Here is a 27,888-nt window from a genome sequence, read left to right on the forward strand (position 1 = left end):
ATTTGGGCTCCCATTCTCATCCAGCACCTCGTTTCCATGGTAATCTGGTGTCACGCACTGAAGAAAGATTGTATGGGTGAAGTGCATTTCTGAGTCAGTTACGGAGAGCTGTCAGATTTGTTGTAGGTGAAGTGACCAGTTTGCAGATCGAATGGTACTAATAATAGAGAAAGGTTGAAGCTGGTCTCCAAGGCTGGGGGCTATTGTTGAAGGGCTGTGGAATTTTACAGTATGTGTTACCTGACTCGAGAAAAGTATCCTCTTGTATCCAAGCAGCCACCCTGTAGCGGTAAATTAGCTGACTATGTTATTGCATCAAGAATACACTCCACATACATTAGCAGAGTTTAAAATTTTTTCTTCTGCGATGTGTATTATTTCTTCTCATGACTACCAATTTTGTTCCTGCTCTTGTATTTTAAATGTACACATGTAGTTTAATAATGTGTATGTATATATTAATTTATTTAGTGTATACTACTGATAAGTGTATGAAGTGTATTAATCCTACATCATAGTGTATATTATACGTATAATCATTATACTGCTATTATACAAATACATACCAATACACAGAAAATGTTGATAAATGTATGCGAAAATGACATGGTTTGTAATTTATTAGAAATGTCGTGTCCACATCTGTGGAGTAACGGTTAGCATGTCTAGCCACGAAATCAGGTGGCCTGGGTTCGATTCCGGTCGGGGCAAGTTACCTGGTTGAGGTTTTTTCAAGGGTTTTCCCTCAACCCAATATGAGCAAATGCTAGGTAACTTTTAGTGTTAGACCCTGGACTCCTCATTTCACCGGCATTATCATCTTCATCTCATTCAGATGCTAAATAACCTGAGATGTTGATAAAGCGTTGTAAATTAACCTACTAAAATTAAAAAAAAAAAAAAAAAAAAATCATTTGTTTTTAAAAAGTGCTGAGAAAATAGGGAAGTTGTATAAGATAACTTCAAAAAATTCTTTCAGTGAAAGCAGTTTTTCTTTTTGAAAATATTGAACATTTCATTCTGGAGAATATTGCAGTATATATTGATTGACTACACCCTGACTCTGGCTACTAGCAACAGGCATCTATAATGAACACCGATCAAAATACCCCTCATTTCTCGTGAAAAACAACAATTGAATAGACTACAGTGGACCTTATGTTGTCAGCAAACAGCTGGATACATTAAGAAGATTGATTGATTGAACATTTCACTCAGAATGCTGCATAACTAAAAGATAGGAGGATTGACTTGATATGCAAGAAATTGGGTGAGTCCTGAAATAAATTAATTTTCCTGTTTGCACTGTTCTAAAACTAGTAAAATTGTACGTAGTTTACAAATAGTAGGCCTACTCATATATCGATAAAACTGTTCATGCATTTGTGTATGTAAACAGCACTTCACCCATTTTTTTTATGGCGAGCCACTACTGATTACATTATTGTCCGCAAAACTTATCTGGGCAGTTAAAAGAGAGGGGCGAGGGAGCAGAGCAGTAGCAAGGCAGGAGAGGGGAGGACAGTCTACGAGACAGGTAAAATACATTTGCTTGCTTGCTGATAAAGATACCTAGGCAAGAATAAAGAAGTGTATACAATATTTGTGGACCTAGAAAAGGCATTTCACAGAGTGGATTGAAATAAACTGATGGGGGATCCTAAAGAAAATTGGCGTGGGTTGGAAACAGAGGAGGCTGTTCAGTAACCTTTGTATGAAACAAGTCAAAGTCAGGATGTGAGAAGAAATGTCAGAAGGAAGTGAAATAGGGAGTACAAGGATGTCCTTTATCACTTACCCCATTCAACATCTACTTGGAGAATTTAGTGAAGAACTGTTTTCAGAACATGGGAGGAGTGATAGAAGGAGGAGGAAGAATAAATTGTGTAAGATTTGCTGATAATATGGCGTTAGCGTTAGCAGAAGACGAGACGATACTAAAGGATATGCTATTGGAGCTAAATGACAGATGTGAGCAGTATGGAATGAAGATAAATGCCAACAATGTTAATGTTATGTTTTATTTAACGACGCTCGCAACTGCTGAGGTTATATCAGCTGGTTGTGCCGGAATTTTGTCCCGCACAGGAATTCTTTTACATGCCAGTAAATCTACTGAAATGAGCCCATCACATTTAAGCACACTTAAATGCCCTCGACCTGGCCCGGGATCGAACTCGCAACCTTGGGCATAGAAGGCCAGCGCTATACCAACTCCGCCAACCAGGCCGACTAAATGCCACCAAGATGAACATTATGGTCATTGGAAAAAAAATAAAGAAGGTAACTTGCGAATTTTAAATGAAGCAGTAGAGCAAGTGGACAGCTTCAGATACTTGGGAAGTGTGCTATAAGCAGTAACATGAGCTGCTGCCAGGAAATCAAAAGGAGAATAGCAATGGCAAAGGAAGTTTTTAATAGAAAAGGAACTCTGAAAAAAGAAATAGACTATGGAAGTGCTTTGTGTGGGTTGTAGCACTGTATGGGGCCAGAAACATGGTCATTACGACGAATTGAAGGGAAAAAAGTAGAAGCATTTGAAATGTGGATATGGATAAGGATGGTGTGTGAAGTGGACAGAGTAAAAAAACGAAGCTGTGTTGGAAAGAGTGGATGAAGAAAGAATGATGCTGAAACTGATTAGAAAGAGGAAAAAGAATTGGCTGGGTCACTGATTCAGATGAAACTGCCTTCTGAAAGATGCACTGGAGAAGAGTTCGGAGCAGAAGAAGATATCAGGTGATAGAAGACATTAAGATATATGGATCATATGAGGAGACAAACAGGAAGACAGGAAATAGGAAAGACTGGAGGATGCTGGGTTTACAGTGAAAGACCTGCCCTTGGACAGAACACTATGAATGGATGTACATAGACGAAGAAGAATGCGATTTATTTATATTTTTATGGATCCATACACCTTCACCTACCATATCCAATGGAATGCACTGAAAATAAATACCGAACAATATTTTTGTAACAGTACGTATAACTGCAGCATCGACGGTGATGTAGCTAGCAGCTGGATACGGGGCAGTGAGAGAGCACTAGGGGACCCAGCTGCCTAGATAAGTTGCGCAAACAGTACTAGCAGTGTCATAAATAGGATAGAGAGATGGATATTTACTACTGCAGATGAAAATGAGCTTAGCACCTAAGAGGAGGAAATCTCATGACCAGTTTCAGAGGTGGAATTATGAAATATCTAAATATAGGAGTTTTCAAAAGTAAGAGAGAATTTTAATTACCCATATCTTTGTTATTTTCTGTGCAATTTAAAAAAAAAATCTGGCACTGTTTTATTACCTGGACCATTCCATGTGGTGGAGTGGGACATTTGAGTCGGTTTTCAACATGTTCTGTTCTATAAATAACATACATATAATATAAGGATGCACGAACTTTCTTTATTTCTCAGAAATCAGTTAAAGCATAAATTTACTTCTAGTGAAATAAAATTGAGAATAAGTTATTAATGCAGACATGAAAAATACAAATGTACTTGTGACAGAACGGGACTCAGACAAAACAGAAAATCATCCTAAGATAACTTACCTTACAATTTCTGTGAAATTAGACCAAATAGAGTTCTGAAATTTTCTATACAGAATTAGCAGACTGTGATTTAATAACATATTAACTAAAATATTTTTGTATTCATTTTTGTACAAAAAAAAATCAAAATGTTTAGGTGACGGAATGGGACAACCAGTGTGACGGGAAGGGACATAATTATGCAATGCTGTCTGAGATAATTATTTTGTATTAACAACACTGTTGTATAATATCAGTTTATATACCTCTCTTGTATTTATGATATATCTATCAGTAATGTTTAAGCCAGGAAATGAAAATCTTTGCCGATTGTAATATCAGGTGTTGGTAGTATCTGAATAACATCAGACTTTGGTACCCATGCAGTATTATTACTTTTGAACATAAATAAGTCTGCAGTGTCCTTTTTCAAGAAGTCCACTTCATATTAATCTGTACCTACTGTTAAAACTTGACCTATGAAGTGCTTAACAGACTTCTTGGTTGTAAATTTAACCGCTACAAAAGCACCAATGTGAAGATTTTGATCTGAATTGCTTTGATACTGATCACACATCTCCTTTGTCATAATTTTACCAGAAGCAAAGTTCAACTCAGTACTTTTTGATAAGAAATACTCTTTGTAAATCACAATGTAGGGAGATACGGCTTTCACACAATGCACAGAGTGAGTGTCAGGTATCGCATGAACATCTCGCATAGCAGCATCAAATCAGGTTTCAGTTTCACTTTATCCTTCGTATAAAGTGTCACCACAATTGATTTTGACACTTTTTTGGCAACCTCATAAAAGAACATTGCATCTCTTGAACTTCACACTTTCCACCTAAAACTGCATGCCATACTAATCGCTTGAGTTCACCATCAACACTACCTTTCCCATGACTTGCCGCTGGAAAGTTCCAAGATAGCTCAAGCTGGAATTCATCTTGGAGATTTGTTAGGTTACATAAGGTGTAATGCTGCTTAAAATGACTGGCTGCTCCATATGCAAAAAGATATTTATAGTTCATACTTCGGTATATCGTCGGCTTAGAGTGTAAACCTGCTAACCACCAAAAATAAAATTTTGCAAATGAAGCAAAAAATTGAGTTTAAATTAACTCTGAAACTTTAGGACCAAATCCAAAGTACAGGTACAAATACCACCTGTACTTTGGATTTGGTCCTAAATTGTTTCAGAGTTAATTTAAACTTAGTTTTTTGCTTCCCTTGTAAAATTTTCTTTTTGGCGGTTAGCAGGTTTACACTCTTAAACCGACGATATGTTGCTTTGATCAGTGGAAAAGTGTCGTAAAAAGGCATTAACAGCGTATTTGTCATGAGATAGTTCATCACTTATTATAACATAACTCTGTACAGTTCCAAGAGCTAACCAAGTAACTGCAGTAAAAATTGTTACTTGCTGCGAGTTTTGATAGGCAGAGACTGAATTTCGTTCTGATATCTCACAGTGTAGTTCTCAGCAAAGTCAATTTGCAGAACAGTTTTTTTGCCATTTGTAGCTGCCTTCTTTTCCCAAAAGGATTTACAGTGCTTTAAAAACTGTGGTATTTTGCTGAGAAGTTCTCCAAAGGTCTCATGCACAGTTTTCACCACTTTTCCTTCACTAATATTCCAGGCATACCACACTAATTAATTTGTGTCCTCTGGCAAGGTAGAGCACTGATACAGAATGTTTTGTACTCAGCAACTATCACATTTGCTGGCCATACAAGTTTCATTTTCTAGGTTGTTAGCAACTGTGTCCAATAGAACTGAAGATGACTTTGGAACATTGTATCCTGTTAGTGCCATAAGTAGCAAATTTATGTTTCATGGTAATGGCATAAGCAGGTGTGGTGAGGAATTCCACTAACTGGAAGTACAAATTTGAGTCGAAATAAGAAAAACTTTGATTTCCCCACTTTTGCATCTGGGTTTTCTTTCTTAAACAGCTGGTATGCCTCTGCTATTGTAGTATTCATAAACCTCTTCTGAAACTCCATTGTTTCATTCTCGTATTTTATGCTAATAACATCCTTCCACTCAGGAGCTTGCCTTGATAAGTCATCCCTTTGGTAAAATTGAACAATTTCCTTACCAATATTACCAGCTGAATTGTTCTCTCTCTTTTTTTTTTTTTTTACCCTTTTTAGGAGAGAGAGTAACCCCGTGTGTTTTGGCTAATTCTTTTATTACACATCGAATCTTTCTAGGGCTCGAAGGAAGTGACTTTGTGATCTTCTTGACAGCTTTTCTTCTTACTCCTTACAATGATAATCAATGCAGTTACTTCATCATGCTATGCTTTTGTAAAGAAGTAAATCATGTCTTAGTGTTTCTTTCTCAGAAAAAAAAAATACATTTAGACATTACCTATCCCAGATTACATATATGATTTTCATGTTTTAAGGTTATGGTATAAATTACATTCAGAAGTTTGTAACTTCAATGACTTCGACAATAATTTCCTTAAAGAACTAATGATAACTAACACCTTTTCTGTTAAATATCTGCAATTCTTAAAAACATGTTACAGAACAGGACAGTTTTTATTTATTAATTTTAAAATTATAGTTTCACCTTTGAGAGATGGACTGATATCCAAAATTATTCATGTATCTATTACTGAGTAAATCTACTCCTGCTAGTAATGAACTAGACTTTTTTTTTTCTCCCATAAGGAAAGTCGCACAGAATTTTCAAATGTTTTAACAGTTCAACAGTTGGTGACTGACCTTCAAAGATATCCAACCTTAAATTTTCTGATTGTGTAAGCGAACTTTCTAAATACAGAATGTCAAAACTTAAGACCTAAAAAATTGACAAACTTTGAAATAATTCTGCTAGTTCTCAATAGGTGACCCTATTATTGGGACGGGTGAAAAAGTATTTTGGAAAATGCTGGTATAAATTAAGTATAAATTATTCTGATAATTGACAGTTTCCCACTAATTCTAGGTTGTTTTTTTTTATTAGAGGGGATGCAATTTTGAATTTTATAATGCAGGTATATTTATGTAATATTGGTGATTGTTATCTTCGCCATCTATTCATAGAAGTAATAACTAAAGAAGATACACGAACAAATTATAGGTATCTTTGAACGCCTGTGTACACATAGCATCAAACCGAGGCACAACAGAAATCATCACTTTTATTAAATGTAACTTTTGACATTGCAGGATCTCTCTGTACGATTTTCATAACAGTTTTTGTATCGTTTCATTATTTTCATTCTGTCCTAAATATCACTTTAAGTATACTCTCATGCATTACACACCAGCTTCTGGCTTTGTTTAAAGTTTAAGAACCTTCCTTTCTCTGCAGAATCAGTGGCACTCAATTGAGAAATGCTTATGAGCATTGAGAGATATAATTAAGGATTTCATTGCACATTAGTTTTCAAGTTAAAATGAAGTGATCTGAAAATAACATTTCACAAAATAATTGTGAAAGATTTTCAAACAAAATCACATGTGAATTATTTGAACGAGGAGAGAATTGACAACATTTCTTTAGTCTTGGAAAACAAAAAAACTGAGACCCTTTACAGACAGGGAACAGAATACACATGAATTCAGAGCAGCTGCTGCTTTTGACACAGACTGAGGATGCAAAGAATGTCTTCACTATCAGGATATTCCGAAACTCAGCACTGAGCAATCAGATGGTATCACAGTGTTCCTAATTTCAGTGATGACATCATTGAGGCTGCAGCATTTCAATCAGCTTGCAGAGGTGGTGGCTGTGTTTATCATGTTTGAGTCATGGCTGTGTGTTCTGCTATGTTGTTTGTAATGAGCACTTTGTGAAAAAAAGAAAAAAAAAGTTAATGGCTTATGACAGAACAAGTCAATGGACCAGTTACTACTACTGAATCAAGTGTTTGTGCTTTCTTTTATTATTTCAACGAGAATTTCGCAAAATCTTGCTAGCATAGCACATGGGGTTGCCAGATTTTAAGATGGAAAATAAGGAACACCTTTCATCCACATTCGGTTTCTTAGAAAAAACACTGAATGTATAAGAAGAGAATTCATTCATAGTTTTCTGCTCAAATGCAGGTCCTTCTCTGCAAACCCAGCATTCTCCAATTTTTCCTATTTTCTGTCTTCCTCTTACTCTGCATATGATCCATATACCTTAATATCGTCTATCTGATATTTTCTTCTGCCCCAAACTTTTCTCCCTTTCACCATTCCTTCCAGTGCATCTTTCAGTAGGCAGTTTCTTCTCAGTCAATGACCCAACCAATATATTACATATTAATTAATACAGTTAATCTTATGATTTGTGCCTTATATTTTGTAATAATTTATTACGTCATATAATTATATTGTGAATTTTTTCATTTTATATATTCCTATACTTAACCTGTATTTCTCACTTGAATATACCATATTTAACTATTTATTTATATAACATATTAACAGAATCTTCTTGTAAAATTCACTACAGTTTGCATCATAGTTGAAATATACAAAAAGTTCATTTTTTATAACATTTGCAGTATTCTATTCTTTTCATTCTTCCATTTTGTAGCCATTACTGAAAATAATCGCCGTAAATGGGGTAAAGTTTAGCAAGAACTTTATTACAAATATAATATTTTTCGGTTTTTGTGCACCAGTTTAATCTATAAAATGCACCAATTTTTCTGGTATTCTCATACATACTACTACACCGCCACCAACTACACTGCAAATGTGATGTAGGTACTGCGTGCAGGATTTGTAATTTGAAAATGAAACATTTGGCATATGGTTCAAGACTCGCACCATATGCGGAATAAAAAGAGCTAAAACCATACATCTGACGACCCTAGTAGCACAGCTGCCATGATAGCCCTTGAAACTTCAGTTTTATTTCTATTTCGCTGCAGCATGACGTCATTGATGTCCACTGATCCAGTGAGATTCAGAATATGCTGAATAAAACATATATACAGATACATTACTGTAGACACACTTCATGCACATTTTGGGAATGTGGAGGTACTAGTCATTAGAAAAATTACAGGTTGTCATGTCCTGTCCAAATGATTTATTTATAAAATATATTACATAATCTCTTGTTTTATAAATCAGCTTCGGCTTTAGGTGTGGCTTTGAACAGCATCATTTCATCCTGAAAAATAAAATTAAACACATTTCAGTCAAGTAACCCTATTCTAATAGCACATACATTTCATCTATGCGAAAATCTATATAATTTTATTAGAATTCTTACAAATACAAATATCAACAATTACAGTATATTAAACCAAAATAATTTTTTCATGAAACACTGACGACTTAGTGCATAATAATCTACCATCATTTATGAGAAATAGTATGAAAGATTATATTAATTTAAGTGATATTGAATACTATTTATAAGAACATGTTGAACAACAGAATGTCAATTATACGATTTTTAAGCACTAATTGTGAATAAATCTACCGGTACTGAAAATTTACATTGTTAAAGATAGGCAGTATTTTCTAAATCACAACAAACTGTGTATAAACAAGCACGAAATTCCTTTTAGTTGTTAAATAATTCTATGTTGCAAACCTGGGTATGTACATTTTAAAATTATAGCCTGGTTTCTTACTTCTTACTGAACAGTTGTCTCTCTTCATAACAAATGTTCATTATAACGTCATTCTATTTATTTGTCTATGCTTCTTTGTAGTGTTTCAACAAAGCACCAGTTGTATGACTGTCGAAACTTCATACTGTCTATCATGCCTAATAACCAGGGCCCAGATTTAAATGCACTATAAAGTAGTAATGCTTCTTCGTATATAATATATTTAACCACATCCCCAAGCGCATTAGATATCAGATATTTCTGGATACTTAGCTGTGGTGTTGGAAGCAATGCATATTACGTTCAATCTTTAGACTTCAACAAACAAAATTTGATAACATAATCTCAAGGGAAAAAATGGAACTCTTTGCATCATAATCCACAGTTAATTCCCGATCTACCACGAAAATCGTCTGTAGCTGCATTTAGATTGGCAACAGGCCATGATTGTTCGGCAGAACACCTGCATAGAATTGGAATATATCAGTCCCCTAACTGGCCATTGTGCAACTCACACCAAGAAATGGATTCGGAACACCTCAAAATCTGTGCTTTAGTGGCTGGCCATGATAATATCTTTGAAAAATATTGGAGTGCAAGAGGTCAAATGACTTTATTGTCAAACGCCTGGCATTAGAAAACAACAACATATTACGTCCATTCACAAGCCTTTAAAGAAGGCAAAATAAATTTGAGATCAACATTTCTTTATAACCACTGTAACAGTAATTTTCACATGTAATGTGTTCAGTGTGCAGTTCAATAGATGACTACTTGCCTCCTTTAAGACTATTAGATAAAGACTGAAAGATTTAAACTTCGTAATGTTGTAAACCATGCTTTCTCAATTGTAATATACATCATGCCTACCCAAATATAATTTGTGTCATTTTTTATTTATAGTGCATTTAAATCCGGACCCTGCAACTTTATATGAACAAGGCCTACTCTCTATATACTGCACCTAAATTCAGCCAAAAGAAAAATTAAAATTCTCAACACAGACAAAGACAATAGCACACCACAAGTTCTCTACATGTGCCCTTAACAAGGTGACTGCAATACATGCTTCTGTTCTATAGAAATGCAACGATGTTGATAAATAAGATTCAGTAATAGGATAAGTATGTCGAGTTCTAAATACAGTATTTCTCTTTTCCACTTTGACAGAAACTCATAAATAAGATACGTCAATTTTATATTAAATACACAGGCACAACGGAGACTGACAAGTGTGACACGGTAAAGACTACTTCATGAAAGAGAGTAATGGAACAAGCTCCTAATTCTGAAGTCAAGAGAGCAAAGAAGAAGAAAGAGAACAATTCAGACGTTCTGTAGTGACTCAAATTATAAAAACATTTGCATTTGTAAAAGAAATCTAGTTAAATTACGATCATGTGAAGAAACTACTTTGCAAAACACATGGGCAGAGACAGCATCGATACAGAACTTAATCAACAATTGAGAGTAATGTTGCCTAACAATGAAAGGTCAGGATGAACAGGAAAATTCTGAGATGCCTTATTGAGACTATGCATACTTGCTTTTAGTAATGCAGGATTTGCCTTTTAGAGGTGAAAGTGAAAATTCAAATAAAAAATATTACGTCAAAGTTTTGAATTTGTTGAGTATCTATGACAGTACTCTTTGAGAACATCTACAGTTGGCTACAACATTAATGGGCACTTCCAATAGAATTCATAAATGACCTAATAAACATTATCTCTATTGTGATGATGACATTCATAAATGATTAAATTTCTAAGGTACAGCATGTTGCAATAATTATAGACAAGACACCTGACAGCAAAAAATCCCATCTGGCTACTAGTCTTAGATATTTTCTTAAGCAGTCTGCAGAGGTCCAAGAGTGATTAATTTTTCTCTCTGATGTGAATATCCATTAATGGGTTATTGAAACATGTAATGAACGTCCTAACCACCTTTGACATTAACGAAAAATTGGTTGCACAGACATATGAGAGTTACAGAATCAAATGGACTTAAGTGCAAGAAATGTATCCTATGGCTTTTTTGTGCAATGTTTCAGCCATGTGCTAAATCGTGTGCTTTCTCAGGGTGTCATGAATGTAGTGTCACATTTTTTTCAAATCTTGACTGGATAAAGCTCATTCTTTTCTAAATTCACAGAACATACTCATGCCCTTTCTGAATATTCAAGGAAGAAAATACCCAGAAATGCACCCACACAATCGAATTTCTCTTCTAAAATTATTGTGAATACTGTGAAAGAAAACTGCGCTGCTTTTAGACTACTTTGAATACTTGATATCAGATTGAGACTATGAAACTGTTACTCTTGCACATGGCCATTTTTATTTTCTTTCTAAATTGACATTATACAAGGTGGAAATGAAATAACCTTGCAGATTGAAAGGGACAATAGGGTATAATGAAATGAATAGAAAACCTATATTACGTTCTGTGATTAAATGCACGGTTAATTAGAAAATGAAGTTTGAAGTTTCAGCAGTCCGACAATATTGCCACCACTAACACATTGAATTGAATTTAACGGAGGGGGGGGCACTATGGCCCATCACTGCGACATGTTCAGATCTATTGCGCTAGCCCTCTGGTGATGCATTCCCAAACCCACACCAGCCGACCACACTAAGGTTCTCTGGTCCAGGTTTCGAGCAGACAACCCTACTTGTCCCTAGGCCAACCCCCTCCATGCGTCACCGGCCGGTATTCGGGGAATACTATGGAATGATAATGAAATGGAGAAATGGTGACGGAACGATGTAAATGCCTAATTTGGGGAAAAATGGGAGAACTCCGGGAAAAACCCCAACTGCGACCTTGTCTGCCACAAGTGTCACTATGGATATTTTTAATGAAAAAATCCCAAACCCGACCAGGAATAGAACCCAGGCCGCCTGCATGACAGTCTGAAGGTCTGACCATTCAGCCACCACAGAAGTTACTGTTAACACATACTTCTCGTGATACAGATGTAAGAGGTCAATGAACTCGGTAACTTGGTGTGTCTTGCTAGATGAGCTGCTCTCTGATACTGTGTTGCAGTGTGCATTGGCTTGAATTTAGAGGTTTTAAAATTAAATTTACACGAAAACCGTCCACAATATTGAAATATGCCAGAGGGCTAAATTATTCTTTATTATTTCTAGTGGGCCATGGAATGAGATTGGAGAAACAGAAAGGTTTGACGTTATTTATGTGAACTTATTAGTGTCATTTAAGGTGTTTCGACTTATTTTATGCAAGATATACATAGTAATTATTCTTTTTTAAGGGTACACTGATGTGAAATTTGAAATTTCTAAACTATTCGATGTAGATCTCTGAAATTTTGTACAGTTGTCCTACTGTATACAAATAGTCTGTGTACAAAGTTTCGCCTCATTTGATGCAGAAATATATGAATTATTAATAATTTTGTAATTTTAAATTGTGTAAATTTAGCTTTTCAAAAATTGCGACTCCTCCCACAAATTCAAATATTTTGGCCTGAAATTTTGTCTACATACTTGTCAGACCCTCGGAAATAAAACTTACTATACAATGTTTCCTTTTATTCTACTAAAAATAAAATAAAAAATATTTTATGCACTAAAGTGTAAAAACGGAAAAAAAAATCAACTCGAGCATAAAGAAAAATTAATATTAAATAAAATATGAATGTTAGGTATAATCCTGATAGTAAGTTTTGTTAAGAACACATTCAGAAACCTCTACAAAAAAAAAAAAAAAAAAAATCATGCATGTAGTACAAAATTTGTAGGAAGAGTAGCATTTTTAGCAATGAAAAATTTACAAAAACTGAAAGTGGAGAAAATTGACTTCAAAGTTTGGGATGATAATAATAAACAAGAACACTATCTTTTTGATTTTCTAGGCATTTTGAGATATATAGGCGTTGCTTATTATACGCAGAACTTACTCTTATATACACTACCATGCAGTGCACACCTAACCTGCACTAGTAAATAAAGATGACTGAAAAAAAAAAAAACATTAAACTTATGAAAACAAATCACTGTAGACTGTAGACACTATTATAACACTAACAATAAAACTGTTAGAAACTTGCAAATATTTCTTGTATAACAAAACAAAAACCAAGCATGGAAAACACGTTGTTATGGCTACTAGCAACAAATGGAATTTTTCTTTAGACATGAGTTGTGGTCTCCTTGGTAACTGAATATTTTTCAAAGGAAAGCATCCTTTGAAGTGACATCTGTTGGGTCCTATGAAGAAATATTTCGAGAAGTCGAGAAGCTACACTGTCTGAATTGGAAATCTAATGTACACAAATGTTTGTGGAAATTGCAACACCAAGAAAGATACATGTGACTGAAATGAAATTGATACCTCAGATTAGGTACATAACAATATACAAATGATTAGAATTACAGAATTGTACCTGATTTGTGACCATGAGATTTCAGTATGGTGTGAAGCTTCCATGCGTTGCAATCAGAGCTTCTAAGCGTCGTGGCATGGAATCAAAGAGAGACTGGATATGTTCCTGGGGAATCTCCCTTCATGCAGTTTGTATACGAATCCACAAAGAGTCAAGGGTCGGTGCTGGAGGACCATGACGAACAAATTGCCAACCAAACATTTCCCAGACATGTTCGATGAGCGACATGTCTGGCGAACGTGCAGGCCAGGGAAGAGGATACCCATTGTTCCTCAAAAGAAGGCTTGCACAATCCTCGCCACATGTTGCCGGTCATTGTCCTGCTGAAATGTGGCATGTGGAGTTGCCTGAAGGAGGGGCAGTACTTCGGGCTCTAAAACCTCCCTAATGTAGAGATTGCTGTTCAGATTGCCCTGAATACGTAGAAGGCGAGATCGCATATTGTATCCAATGGCGCCCACACTATCACACTAGCGTTTCTCCGCTATGCTGCTCAACAATGCAGGCTCTCAGATTGTGTTCACCACGGTAGGGTCTAACATGTATCCAACCATCATTGTAGGACAAGTAGGACTAGCATGACTTGTCCGAAAACACTAAATTTTGCTACTCAGTACGCCCATTATAGTCTGAGACGTTGGTGGTTTCTGGACAATGGAAGCCGTCGCAACGGCATGCGAGCCACTAGTGCATCCCTCAAAAGACGGCGACAAACGACAGCAGATAGATCAACACACGATGCACGTCGACTCAACATTGTGGATGAAGCTGTACGGTCCGTCACGGCCAAGAGGATAAGATGGCGGTCATCCCGTGCTGTGGTCACATTACGTGGTCCAGTATCCGCTCGTCTCTGTGTACGACCCTCTTCTATCCACTGGTTCCACACACTCATCACTGTCATAACAGCATGCCCTGTACGAGCCGAAATATCACGGTATGACAAACCTACTTACTGGAGAACAATCATTCCCCCCCGAACTCATTCACTTGCTGATATTATGACCTTCCTCGTCGACGAGGCATACCTACACTAGATTCACGTTTTCACTTCCTTTGGAAGCTCTGCATTGACTGAGCAAGGCATAACATTGACCTTGCTGGTGAAACAAGAGACATCACTGTTAAGCCTATGTGTACGCCATTTCCCTGGAAATGTAATCAATTATTGATGGTACACTGTTCTACACATCTCCCAAGATGGGAGTCATTCGGGCCATTCTTTCTGTGTGTTGTCTTTTCACAAACAGTAGTGTAATAAATAATATATGAAATACAGCGTAATTTCCACAATCATTGCAGAATTCAGAGTTGAGGGCGTGGATGGGGGATTTACATTACCAGTCAGAGAGCACAACCTTTTCGAAATGTGGCCCTAAACAGGTGATAGACCGATCGCATGGCCATGAAAATTGGCAGAGGACATCTCTACACCATGAACAATTTTTTAAAGATAAAAACAAAAAATCAATATTTTTGACCAAAAATGACAAAATTTCACATCAGTGTATCCTTAAACAAAGTGATATTCGCATAATGATTTATTGAATGACTTTTGGAAAATAGTGACTTTTTCGCCTTGTTTCCTGAACTGTTGTGTGTTGCTATAGACATTTTATCAACAACGTCCAGTTTTTATTGGTTTTGCATATCGTGATATGAAAGTTTTATAGTTCTGATATAAGTTTTGGAATATACTGTAGGTGAGACTATTGCGAAATATGAAACTTTACAAATACCATATATTATTATTAATTTATAGACCCTTACCTGGTAAAGTGTAAGCAAATCTTTAATATTTCCTACTACATGGAGGCTGCAACAGGAGAAGAGTCAACCGACATAAATAATATTTCTTTAGATACTTGTAACACAACGCAGAGTCCTAATCAAATTCAGTGTGATTATTGTGAAAAATGTTTCTTAACTTAAAGAGGAATAGCCATACATATTAGTAAATCTCACCCAGATATTCATCGAGAGCGTCTCATTCGTAAACAACCCCAATGTTCAACCACTGTGTGGAAGAACAATTCCAATAATAATTTAACTAATAATTCTGAAAACCACTCTACTGCTAATACAAGTCCTTTATCCTTCTACAAACAAAATCTTTCTACTTGGAAGGATAAATTTAGCGCAGAGTTATCCGACAATGTGTTTATGATGTGACACAGCAATTCCTGATTTTCTATCTGAAGCAATTGATTACCTGCCCGGGCCCAAACATCCAACCAGGAAATATTACGAAGCAAGAAAACTAAAGAAAAATTTAAATAACCAGAGGACATACAGCAGATCCCCTAACCCAGAAAGAGCCACGAAATGAGACCGACAGAAAAGAAAAAACAGATTTCTCTATGAGAAAACACAATTCGACTACTTCAATCAATGGCGGAAAGCAATAAGAACAGTACTGAGTCAAAATAAACCAACGTGCAAATTAGATGTCAGCGAGGTGCAACAACTTTACAGTTCAAATTTTTCTCAACCAAATAACAATATTCGATCAGAATATCCATCCCATTACACCGAAGCAGAAAATACTCGAATTAGATGAAACATTCCAGAAATCTATCACCAAGTCAGAAGTTGCGCTTTCAATATCTCAGATCGCGGTGGACACCGCTCCTGGCCCAGACCACGTCCTGATGAGAGTTCTGAAGGATGATACTGCTGCAGAAATCATCTCCTCCATAGCTACAAGAATGCTCCAGACTGGTCACGTACCTCCATGCTTCCAGACCGCAAGAAGTGTTCTCATTTATAAATCTGGTGAGGAAAATGACTTTAAAAACTGGAGACCAATTACTATTTGTTCCGTGTTACGTAGGGTAATTGAAAGCGTCCTCGATAAACGACTTCGAGAATACATAAAATTCAATCCTCATCAGAGGGGATTTACACATTCTCCAGGAACAATAGTTAATACATCCCTTCCATTTTAATGTCCGCAAAATCTAAAAAATGTGATGCAACTCTCGTTTTCCTTGACATTAGTAAGGCATTCGATAATATCGGACACTTGCACCTATCAAACACATTAGATAGCTTGCTTATTCCAAGCTTGTTGAAAACGTTAATTTTGAATCTTCAACTAAATAATTCCACTAGAGTAGAAATCAATCATAAAAAAAACGAATCCCATAGATTTACGAAAAGGAGTTATGCTAGGATCGCCCCTTTCACCCGCATTATACAATCTATGTAGTGACCACATCCTTAATGAATTGTCAGAAGACTCGATCGCTGCCGAATACGGTTTCAATCTTGTTTCAGGTTTAAAACCTATTACTATACTTGGTTTTGCAGATGATACTGTTATCATAGCTAAAAACAAAAACTCTCCTTTAGAACGCACAAGGATGGCTATTGATCGTTTCAAAGCTACTGGTTTAGATATAAATGTAAATAAATCTGTAGCTATTAATATTTCTCGCGGTAAATTGCATCCAAATCAACTAAACATTTCTGATGACACTACTGTTACATGCTTAACTGCAAATGAGCATGTACGCTACTTAGGAGTTAATTTTTCTGACGTTTGTACATTCGATTCCCAAACCGTTTTAAACGACCTGAAAACTAGATTAGATTTGCTAATTTCGTCGCCTTTATTACATCCCGATCAAAAGTTTTGTATATTAAATTCCTCAATTTGCCCATCATTAATCTACACATTTCAGACAATGCCCTTGAAAACAATACCCAATACCTTTTTAGATAACGCTGATAAAATTATTAAAAGCACTCTTAAAGAAATTTTGCAACTACCAGCTAACACACCCGATTCTATGATATATACACATCGTAAATATAAAGGTCTTGGTCTTTTTAGGGTACGCTGGGAATCCACGCTACAACACATTCATGGCTTAAGGGTATTACACAAAACTAATGAACCTTACATTACTTCCACTAGGGACCTTATTGAGGAGAGTAAAACATGTTTAAAGAGCCTTAAATTAACTCCTGCTAATTCTTTTTTAAATAATCGTGAAAATTTTGTGGACTCTCGAAAAGTTAGAGACGCTTTAAGAGACAAAGAATTTGAAAATTGGTGTACATTGCAACAAAAGGGTAAAGGAGTGATTCTTAACAAAGAGTTCCCCCCAGCAAACAGCTGGATAAGAAATCACAAAGGTCTAACCCTCTCGGAATGAATAGACACCCTTAAAATGGTAGGCTATGTCGCTCCGGTCCGAGCTGTACCAGGTAGTAGAAGTCGGGATGGTACCCGCTGTAGGCGCTGTCTCAGTGAGATTGAAACTCTTCCCCATATCCTTGGCTTCTGCCCCTATAGTGAGGCCCTTCGCAACATTCGTCACCATGCTGTCCGTTCTATGCTGGCCGAGGCACTGAAGGAAGTAGGGTTTACAGTCCATCAAGAGGTGCAGGGACTAGCCACACAAGGAAGTGTTCGGAAAATTGATATCATTGCCATTAAGAACAACTCAGCATACATTCTCGATCCCACCATCAGATTTGAGACACATGCAGATCAACCACATGAGGTGGACAGTGAAAAGAAACGGATCTATAAACCAACAATCCCGTTCTATAAAGATAAATATAGCCTGTTCCACATTGATGTAATAGGTCTGATGGTGGGAGCACGAGGTACCATACCCTCCTTCTATGCCAACAAATGTAAAAACCTGGGCCTAACACACAGCATTGTGAAGGAAATAGCCATTAGTGCCCTCAAAGGATCGATTCAGATATTGAGAAATCATTTGTATGGGAGTGATAATGGAAATTTCAAGTTATCTTAACCGATGGCTGTTGTGGTTTAGAGATCAATGTCAATCAATCCGTATTATTATTTTTCTCGGGGCATTCAAATCATTCTAACCTATCTGATGATATCCCCCCCTTTCTTAACTGCAAATGAACACAAACGCTACTTAGGTATAAATTTTTCTGACATTTTGCATATCTGATTCCCTAACCGTTTCTAATGTGTATCATTTTACCTTTTAGGTGTGTTTCCAAATTATATGTAATACGCTTTGTCAAATCTGGCAACCTTTTCATAAGGGAAGCTAAATTTATTATTATTATCAATATGGACAAAAAACACGATCCTACTCGTAATAGTTACCGAATAAGAGGTTGTTAAACATTTGGAAAAAAACATCTTTTTCTGAAAAAACTATTAACTTTCCACCAATATGATATAATTTTTTCTTACATACAACATGAGCTATTCGCTCTGAAAATCTGCAAGGCGATTTCACTTCCACCCTGTATTTATTCTGCAAGTGTTCTCAAAGATTTACATATACTCACATTCTATACAACATTCTTTAGAAAATACATTTGGACATATTGTAATCATACAGACAAGTACACGAGATGAGACAACTTATTTTAAGTGAAAGAGACAATTTCGATATATTGTGAACTGTCAGTAAAGAGAATCTATCTCAAGACATATCTAAAAAGAAGAAAACACTCTGGGGGTGGAAAATAAAAATGGCAGAAATGAGTGGTTTGACCATGAGTGTAACGATTATATAAAAGAAAGAAACAAGGCATATAAAGACTGACCAGACCCACCCGACAGAAGTATGAAATATACAAGGGGAAAAGAATAAGAAAAAAAAAATGCTTATTTAAATAATTATTTTAAACAAATGGAACAGAATTTTAAAAACAATGATATTTCAGATGCTTTTAAATTTGTTAAAACTCAAGGGAAAAAATGAAACTCTCTGCATCATAATCCTGTTCAACTCAAAACAAAAAATGGATTCAGAACACCTAAAATATGTGCTTCAGTGGCTGACCATGACAATATCTTTGAAAAATATTTGAGTGCAAGAGGTCAAATGACTTTATTGTCAAATGCCTGGCATTAGAAAATAACAACAACAAATTTGTTCAAATAAACTAAAGGGATTTTATAGCTACAATTACGTTTTGCAGGGATGTAAATGGAAAACTTATAAGAAATCCAGAGAAAGTAAAGAGTAGGTGGATAGAATATTTTAACGAAGTTTTGAACTATGCACATGAAGACAATGAGAGAAAACAATGTAAAATTCAATGCTCTTTTTCCTAATTTCGTGGAATGACCCTTTTGCTCAATGTCGAAATATTCTGGAATCAGTTAATGACTGTAATACATATGCTTCTGAAGCTGGATTATAAAATATAGCCTTGTAGTAGTGACATTAAGTGATCTCAAAAAGGAGAGCCTACCCGCAGGCAGCAGGCACCACATATCACTGGAATATACAGCCAGTGCCCTCTTAAAGGAGATAAACCTCCACTTCTCTGCCAAGAAACAAACACGTATTTGTCATAAATGCTAACACTTGAACCACGGTGGAGGTGCACTTCCGAGAGTGTGAAGTGATAATACAATGACAAAAAGCAGCAAAGAGAACAGAATGGGCAGCTTTGCTCACAGAAAAGTGGTAACATACTGGATACAATCTAACTTAAATGAGAAACTGAAGAATTAAAATAATCATCATACAGAACATTTTACAATATGAAGCTGGTCAATAAGTTTCTAATAGTTACAATGATTTGAAATATAATCAGCAGAAATAAGAATACTTGGTGAATAATCACAGGACCAAAATGTTATTTGTTGTAGTTACACCCTAACTTCTTACCTGAAATATAGATAGTGTATGATCACATAATTTCTCTAAATCTTCAATTCCTCTTTTTAATACATCTGCAGCTCTCGTTCCTGTTGTTTGGATTCGAAAATGCATGTTGACTTCTGAAGGATGTGGTACTGTGTAGCCACAAAACACAACATCAGGGCTACAATGTAATAGAAAGAAATAGTTTACATCATATCACATTAATATTAATTTATTAATGTAGTAATTTTATTGCAGGCAAAGAGCCCTGACATCTGATGTAAAGAAACAAACGCTAAAGAAATTAATCATCTGTTAAAAGTGACTTACTATCGAGTGATGATGCATCTTAGTGCATTTCCAAATGTATGTCCACCTTCCTTAAAGACAAATGTTCGCGATTTCTCACAAGAATCTTCATCACCAGCTAACTGCAAAAGAAGACAATTTCTCAGTAACTGTTACGCTTCACTCTGAAACAATTGGCTTAACATTTTTTGGTGAAACGAGCGTTGAGCGACTTCCGCCGATTTTGGAATAGATACCGATGCACTTGAACTGCCAACATAGAAAAAAAAAATCACACTCAATCGCTTTCATCTTCATCTTGACGGGATATTAAAAGCCTAAACTAAACTAACCTAACCTAAGTGCGTAGGTGTCTTATTCCAAAATTGGCGGAAGTCGCTCAACACTTGTTTAACCCATTTTTTTATTGCGACATACCTTTATACTGTTTTCTTCACTGTCACAAACTAATAACACAAGCCACATTTTAGTGCAAAATTGAACAATAAGCATCGTCAGTGGTTATACACAAATTTTATATACATTTACTTTTGAAAACTATATTTCACTAATTACAAGTATGCTACTCTTCCAGGCTTAGGAAGGTTATGACAATTTCGGATTAATAACTGTGTGAAGGCATATTCACCAAGAAGATAATTTTATTCTCATTCAATCATGACGCCTATATACAGTGTATACGTCTTGAACATATAATAAAACAGAAATTTTTTACTTGAAAACTAATTAAGATATTTCCATATGAATTTTCCAACATAAACAGCAACTCAAAATGTTTGGTGCACATGGGTTGCATGACGTCATAATTGCTTGTGCATAACTGCATTGGAAATGATGCAGCATCAATTATGTCAGGAAATCAGACCTGTGGCTAAGCCATGCCAGAGAGAATTCGCAGCATCCATTTTACGAGAAATTGAAAGAAATGACGCATTCCTTGATGAAATTTGCTTTTCAGATGAGGCAATGTTCCATGTTTCCGGGAAAATGCACAAGTACAATTGCAGAATTTGGGGCATGGAAAAACTCCATGTGGCACATCCATACCAACATGATTCTCCAGAAGTGAATGTGTGGTGCACACTAATGAAAGATAGGGTCATAGGACCGTTCTCTTCTTTGTGGAAAAATCTGTCAACACAGTTGTCGAGAGTGTTACACCTATAATATTGTCAAACACATGGGTATAGGCTGGACATTTTTTTGTGCCGCTAACGCCAAAGTTCAATCCACAGTACTGGATCGAATCCCCCTCTAGTGCTGTGGACTGAACTTCAGTGGTCGATCCCCAGTGCTGGAGCGAATTTTTCTCCTCTAACAATTGTTACCATAACAGATAAATTCTGTAGGACCAAAAATTAATCTTTACGTAGGTTCTTCGCCCAACAGTGCATATACTGTGGAATACCGGCCACCAAAGTCACTCAATTGAGTGCACTCATTATATAATGGTATTTCACTTAATATACATCAAACATGAAGTAAGGCCACAAAGGGAAAAACACTAGAGGAGGGAAATTCGATCTTGTGCTGTGGACTGAGCTTCGGCATAGCTCAGTGGTTAGAGTGCTTGATACACAGAATCAAGGACCTGGGTTCGATCCCTGGTGCCGGAGAAAATTTTTCTCCTCTAATAACTATTATTACAACTATACAGTATGTTTGGTTTAACCAAGAAATATCTTATGAAATAAGCACTGACAGGATCAAATTTCAGTTAGTAGTGCGGCTTATCCGAAATTCGGTTTAAGCAGTGGATATTTCTCTATTAATTTGGCTGGGAACAAACAGTTTGATTGGTTTAACCAAATATTCAATTTATCTGATTTCGGATTAACGAGGGTCTGCTGTGATGTGGAAGCAATGGGTGGATCCTGATGGCAGGTCTAAACTGATATCTTATGATGAACTTATTGAGGATGCTGCGTTTCATCTTCAGGATTAACTGTCAATTTTAAAAATTAATTGCTTTGTCGAGTGCAGGAAAACATTTTGAAGATAAAAAAGGTAACTCGGCATTGGAAACTTGGTTCTATAGTTTGACTATGCAGGAAACTAATCTGCAGTGAGTCAGAACGAAATTCAGTGACTGCTTTCACGTGTGTTGCTTGACAAGAAGATATAATTGTGATGTAAGATGAAGCGAGTCATGTTTCCAAAGAATAAAACTTGTAAGAATTTTATACTTTACTATTAAATAATAAATTGTATATTACGTTTTTTAGTTGGTTATTTAACGACGCTGTATCAACTACTAAGCCATTTAGCGTCAATGGGGTTAGTAATAGCGAGATAAGGCCGAGAATTCGCCATGATTTACCTGACATTTGCCTTACCGTTGGAGAAAATTTCGGAAGAAACCTAACCAGGTAATCAGTTGAAGTGAAAATCGAATATAATATTATGTAACAGCAATATTTGAATAGTAGCATTCCTATTGCAAGCTATTTAATGTCCAGATAGCTACATTTAAGCATCCTCGAGAGATTGAGAAATTACCGGTACTTGAAATTCTAACAACAAATTGTTTAACAGTTCAAAGTAAGATTAAATTAATTAATAAGATTCAATGTGACATTGTATAATAAATTTTAATAATCCTTTTATTCTCCTTATATATGAGTAATGGATACTCTCCTTATGATTTTAGTATCTTCATTTTCAGCAAGAATATGTTCGGAACATTTCAATCCCGAAGCTTATGAGAAGTGCATGCAGCAAATTATTAAAATATTCACCACAAAAATGTAGAGAGCTAAAATTTGATGCAATTCTTATGGAAAAATATTTAGTGATAATCCGTCTTCAAGTAAATAATCATGCTTCTCACAAAATAATATTATTTGAATAGTTATATTCGCACATAACAGTACCATCCTTGTAATATTATATATTTAGTGACAACTATACATACTTTACTATTTCCAGTATTCATTGCAATTACACAGCTCTTTTGATTTTGGTGACTACAGTAATTTTGTTTTGCTTTAAAAATGTTATTACCGGTATATTACAGAACATCGTCTGCTCTATCATTTTATTAAAGTACCGTATTACATATATAATATTTAGAATGTTTTAAATACATGAAAATAAATTGTATGATAAACAAATATTAAATCTCTGTGACAAATCAAAATAAAATTAGCAAGTAGATCATCATATAATACATATTATACAGGCTCATTCTCACAATGGCTCGTTTGTTCAACTCACCGTAACTCAGGAACCAGTAAAGATTTTGAATAGAGACAGTTTTTAAAAGTAATTTCCATTCTTTCACAACATTTGTCCTGCTTTGACCCACTGTCTAACATTAAAAATAAAAAAGTTTGCCGCTAACCAACTTTTGAAGGTGTAAATGTCTATTTTTGAATAGATCACTTCGAAGTTAGTATTTTTTCTCACTTTTCAAAAAGATTTTGATTTAGAATTCTTTTCTATACTTTTCTTAGACATATATCTATCAATCATAAAAATACCAGAGAGATTGATTGACTATCATAGCAGCTGCAACATGACAAATGTTTAATGGAATCGTCTTGGCCTTGGCTTCTCCTCGCGTCTTGGATGAGAATACAATCCAGATGACGTAACACAACGTACGCATGTGGCTAACGACAAATGCAGTAGAGGACGAGTTTTCGCATCGAAATGGATCCACCTGCAAGTCTTCCCACCACGGTGAACAGCAGGAAGGGTATAAGACGTGGTTTTCCTGCTTGGATTCCTGTTCCTGCTTAATCGGAAATTTCGATAATCGGAACAATTCCCAGTCCCAATTAGTTCGGACTAGCAGGGTTCTGCTGTATATGATGAAAAAATAAAATTATATTTTAGGCCTAGGGCTATCAGTCACTATATTTAAATAATTCAGTGAACACATATTATGTTGTTGATGATGATTATGATAATAATGTTTAATAGGGGAAACTCTGAAAGACTGGTGCAGCAAGCTCTTTACGAGTGGTCGAATGCTTGTACTATAGAGAATTACGGGAACCGGCCGCTATACCGCTCTGTCAGATTATGGGCATTTGGCCTTTAGGTGAGATACTGATGCACCGACACAATGTAAAGTAAACAAATTTTTAAAGGTTGCAAAAGTGCAAACATTTAAAATCAGAACAGCCACGTCAGACTCGATTCATTCACATGTAATTTAGACGACACATGCAATAAAAAGGTCTATGAACAACAAATGAGGGGCTTAGAACAAAAAGCAGGTAAGTGACATTAAAAAAATTAGGTAAGTGCGTGTTGTGATAGCCCAAAAGGATGTTTCTTTGGGATAAAATCAGGTAAATGATCACACTGTGCAGTGCTGCTATATGGGCATCATTTCATCAAACTAGTGTATAATATTCTATTGCATGTAGAACTTTAACTGCAATTTCCCGTTGCTTACGAGATTATACAAGCTGGAGCATAGAGCTTGAAAAACGAGTCTGAAGTGGTTCCCTCGTAATGCCAATTCCGCCGCTCGGAGCGCTGTTCTGCCCTATATATTCATAGTAAAAGGTAAAGGTATCCCCGTGACATGCCATGAAGGCACTTGAGGGGCATGGAGGTAGAGCCCCATGCTTTCCATGACCTCGGCACTAGAATGAGGTGGTGTGGTCGGCACCACGCTCTGACCGCCTTTTACCCCCGGGAAAGACCCGGTACTCAATTTTATAGGAGGCTGAGTGAACCTCGGGGCCGTTCTGAAAGTTTGGCAACGAGAAAAAATCCTGTCACCACCTGGGATCGAACCCCGGACCTTTCAGTCCGTAGCCAGCTGCTCTACCAACTGAGCTAATATATTCATAGTAGAACACTTAAATGACATTGACATTTGGGACATTTAAAGGACTCATCATTGCTTATTAAATGCTTCGTACAATATTTTATGGACAATAGACGTAATTTGCAAACTTCTACTCCTCAATTATATTACAATAAAAGGCTGTCATTCTTGATATTAAAACATATTACATATAAACTGAGGGACTGTCTGCTCTGTACTTCAGTTCATACACCAAACATTTCCGGAAATAAATTAACTTGACATCTTACATATACGCACTATAGCCTACCCTTTTCACCTAATATTATTAATATTGTTATTAAATAAGATATTGCAACTAATTAAGGTACTGCATTATCTTTAATTTCCTTGAATTCATAATTACGCTTTTGCAAGAAGGCCTAACTTTTCCCTCTCTTTTAAAAAAAAATACGGACGTCACAATAACTGAGAAGTATAATTATTGCGCGATTTTTTCTTGCAGTGGTGAAAACATTTCTATAGGCCTACTGATTAATCTATTGAGCATAGTAATAGTAAATGCTGTAGTATTTTAGTGCGTGTACGCCTACTTAGCTCTTGTAAAACGAAATTTTCACTTTCACTTTCAACGGAACACTCACTTATATTCAGTTCTTGTATCTTGCAGTAAATTATCCATTTGTGATCATCTTTCCAATATAACCTCCCATTGAAACGACCACTTAAAATCATGAGCTAGAATTTATTATTTTAAAAACATTTCCACGTACATACTGTTATAATTGTTATGAACCACAATACAAGAGACAACAGTGTGAAATTGGATTAATTTACCAAGATCAACATCAATACCGGTAGTATAAAATCATATATAGGCCTAGGCTATATTATTTCATTACTTTATGGTATTAATTAGAAGAATTAATTTTGAAGAATTTACAAATATGCTGAAATAATTTATGACACCTCTTATAGAAATGTAAAAATATGTATGTACATTTTGAAACAATGGGTATAGCACCACTTGAAAATGTTGAGCATTTTAACAGTAACTTGTAAATTGTTCCATCACGTTGTCTATAGTGTTCATTTATTGTAGCACTTTTAGAACGAACGTGGTTCACATACATAAGAAGAAATGACGATGGAATGAGTCTAACACATACAGTTTTCTTTAATTTTTAGCAAATGATGAAGTTGAATATATACTGTTACTTCATATCCTAACATGTAACACCTGAAATGAATATTATAAAATAAATTAATGTATTGGTAATGATACAAGAATAAAAAGAAATTAGGCTAGACATAACCTCACAAAATTACAAACACATGCTAAAAAAAAAAAAAAAAAAAACTTTACGTATCCGTATATAATAAAACTAGATATTCCAGATATAATTTGTTTCACACGATAACCACCTCAGCCTATTTCGGCAGCAGCCATTATTAGTTACAGTTTGAGGTGCATACCTAATCTCATACTAACCTTGTTAAGTTCTCTAACCTAATTCACTGATAATTACGTAACAATACACAGGTCTAAAATACAGACAAATACACATTAATTACCTAATAAGTACAGCATGAAGATAATTCATTACTTTTGTCGGTATTTTCTAAAAGAGAAAGGGAAAACAGTAACAACATTATCTTCAATGTTTACATCACGTCGTTCACATTTTCATTAGGCCTATATCAGTAATGCTTGGTAAGTGAAACAATGCATGAAATTATTTTACATTTCGGGTCACATCATTCGATAGTCGGAAAATGCAATTCGCCACTTTTAACATAGCATTGCTTGTTATATGAGAGAACTTTGACATTTACCTTAACCTATAAAGATACGACCTGTTGGTACCGAGTTCTTCACATAGCAAAACAGAGACAATTTTCGAATATAACTTAGCTGAACAAACTTCAAATAACACTGTAATATGCTTGGCATATTTATAATATTCGTACTCAATCAGTAATGCACAATTAATCGAACTATTTTCACGATGCACAATGCTTTGTAATGGTACTATTCATCATTTCATAGGGCAGAGAGGCGAACCTAGCGGCAGAAATTGTCATGACTCACAGAGACCTACTATCGATCGTGCTATGCGCCAGCTTGTGTAATTTCGTAAGCAACGAAATTTCCTCAAAACTAGGTTTCCGTCACTTACCTGCTTTTTGTTCAAATGTATGTCAAAGCTACGATAACAAAACATAATCAGTCCATACAAAAGTATGGTATACGTTATTAATATTTGTTTTGGGATTGTATGTAACAGCTAATTCTCGGACTGAAGTGGAAGCCTTATTCTAAACATTACTGTAAACAAACAAACAAAAAACAAAATAACTTCACACGTGTTGAAAAATTAGTCAATTCATCTTAGAGATTCCCCATCATAGTGCTAATGAATATTACCTCCGCAATTAAGTTCATGTCTTCAGATACGTATAATACAAGCTGCAAAATTAAGGTAATCGTTCACCACATCGTACCGGGCGAATCGCACCAGAGCCTTCTTCATGATAATCTTCGCTGTAATTGAATTATGTAACCGCGTTCACTATACATCGCATCGTACGCAGTGTTGCCAAGTAGCTAAATCTGCTGTTTTTAGGACTATGGTCAGCTACAGAATTTTACCACAGTCTACTATATACAGTC

The 27,888-nt window shown here is 35.6% G+C and overlaps 1 protein-coding gene across 2 annotated transcripts; it reads right to left on the bottom strand.

Moving 5' to 3' along the window:
- Positions 1–8,568: 8,568 nt before the first annotated feature.
- Positions 8,569–27,802, bottom strand: Polr1D (RNA polymerases I and III subunit AC2 l(2)37Cg). 2 transcript variants are annotated; one of them, XM_069828616.1, is made up of 5 exons: positions 27,643–27,793; positions 27,395–27,543; positions 20,468–20,568; positions 20,162–20,318; positions 8,569–8,667 (listed from the first exon to the last, which is right to left on the bottom strand). In XM_069828616.1, exons 2-5 carry the CDS (start codon positions 27,437–27,439, stop codon positions 8,617–8,619), a joined length of 354 nt encoding a protein of 117 aa, XP_069684717.1. In that variant the 5' UTR covers positions 27,440–27,543; positions 27,643–27,793; the 3' UTR covers positions 8,569–8,616. The 2 variants fall into 2 exon arrangements, with proteins under 2 accessions (XP_069684717.1, XP_069684718.1); XM_069828617.1 differs by lacking the exon at positions 27,395–27,543 and having other exon boundaries at positions 27,643–27,802.
- Between the last annotated feature and the right edge of the window lie 86 nt (positions 27,803–27,888).

This window comes from Periplaneta americana, chromosome 6, assembly GCF_040183065.1.
Source record: "Periplaneta americana isolate PAMFEO1 chromosome 6, P.americana_PAMFEO1_priV1, whole genome shotgun sequence".
Classification (NCBI taxonomy): domain Eukaryota; kingdom Metazoa; phylum Arthropoda; class Insecta; order Blattodea; family Blattidae; genus Periplaneta; species Periplaneta americana.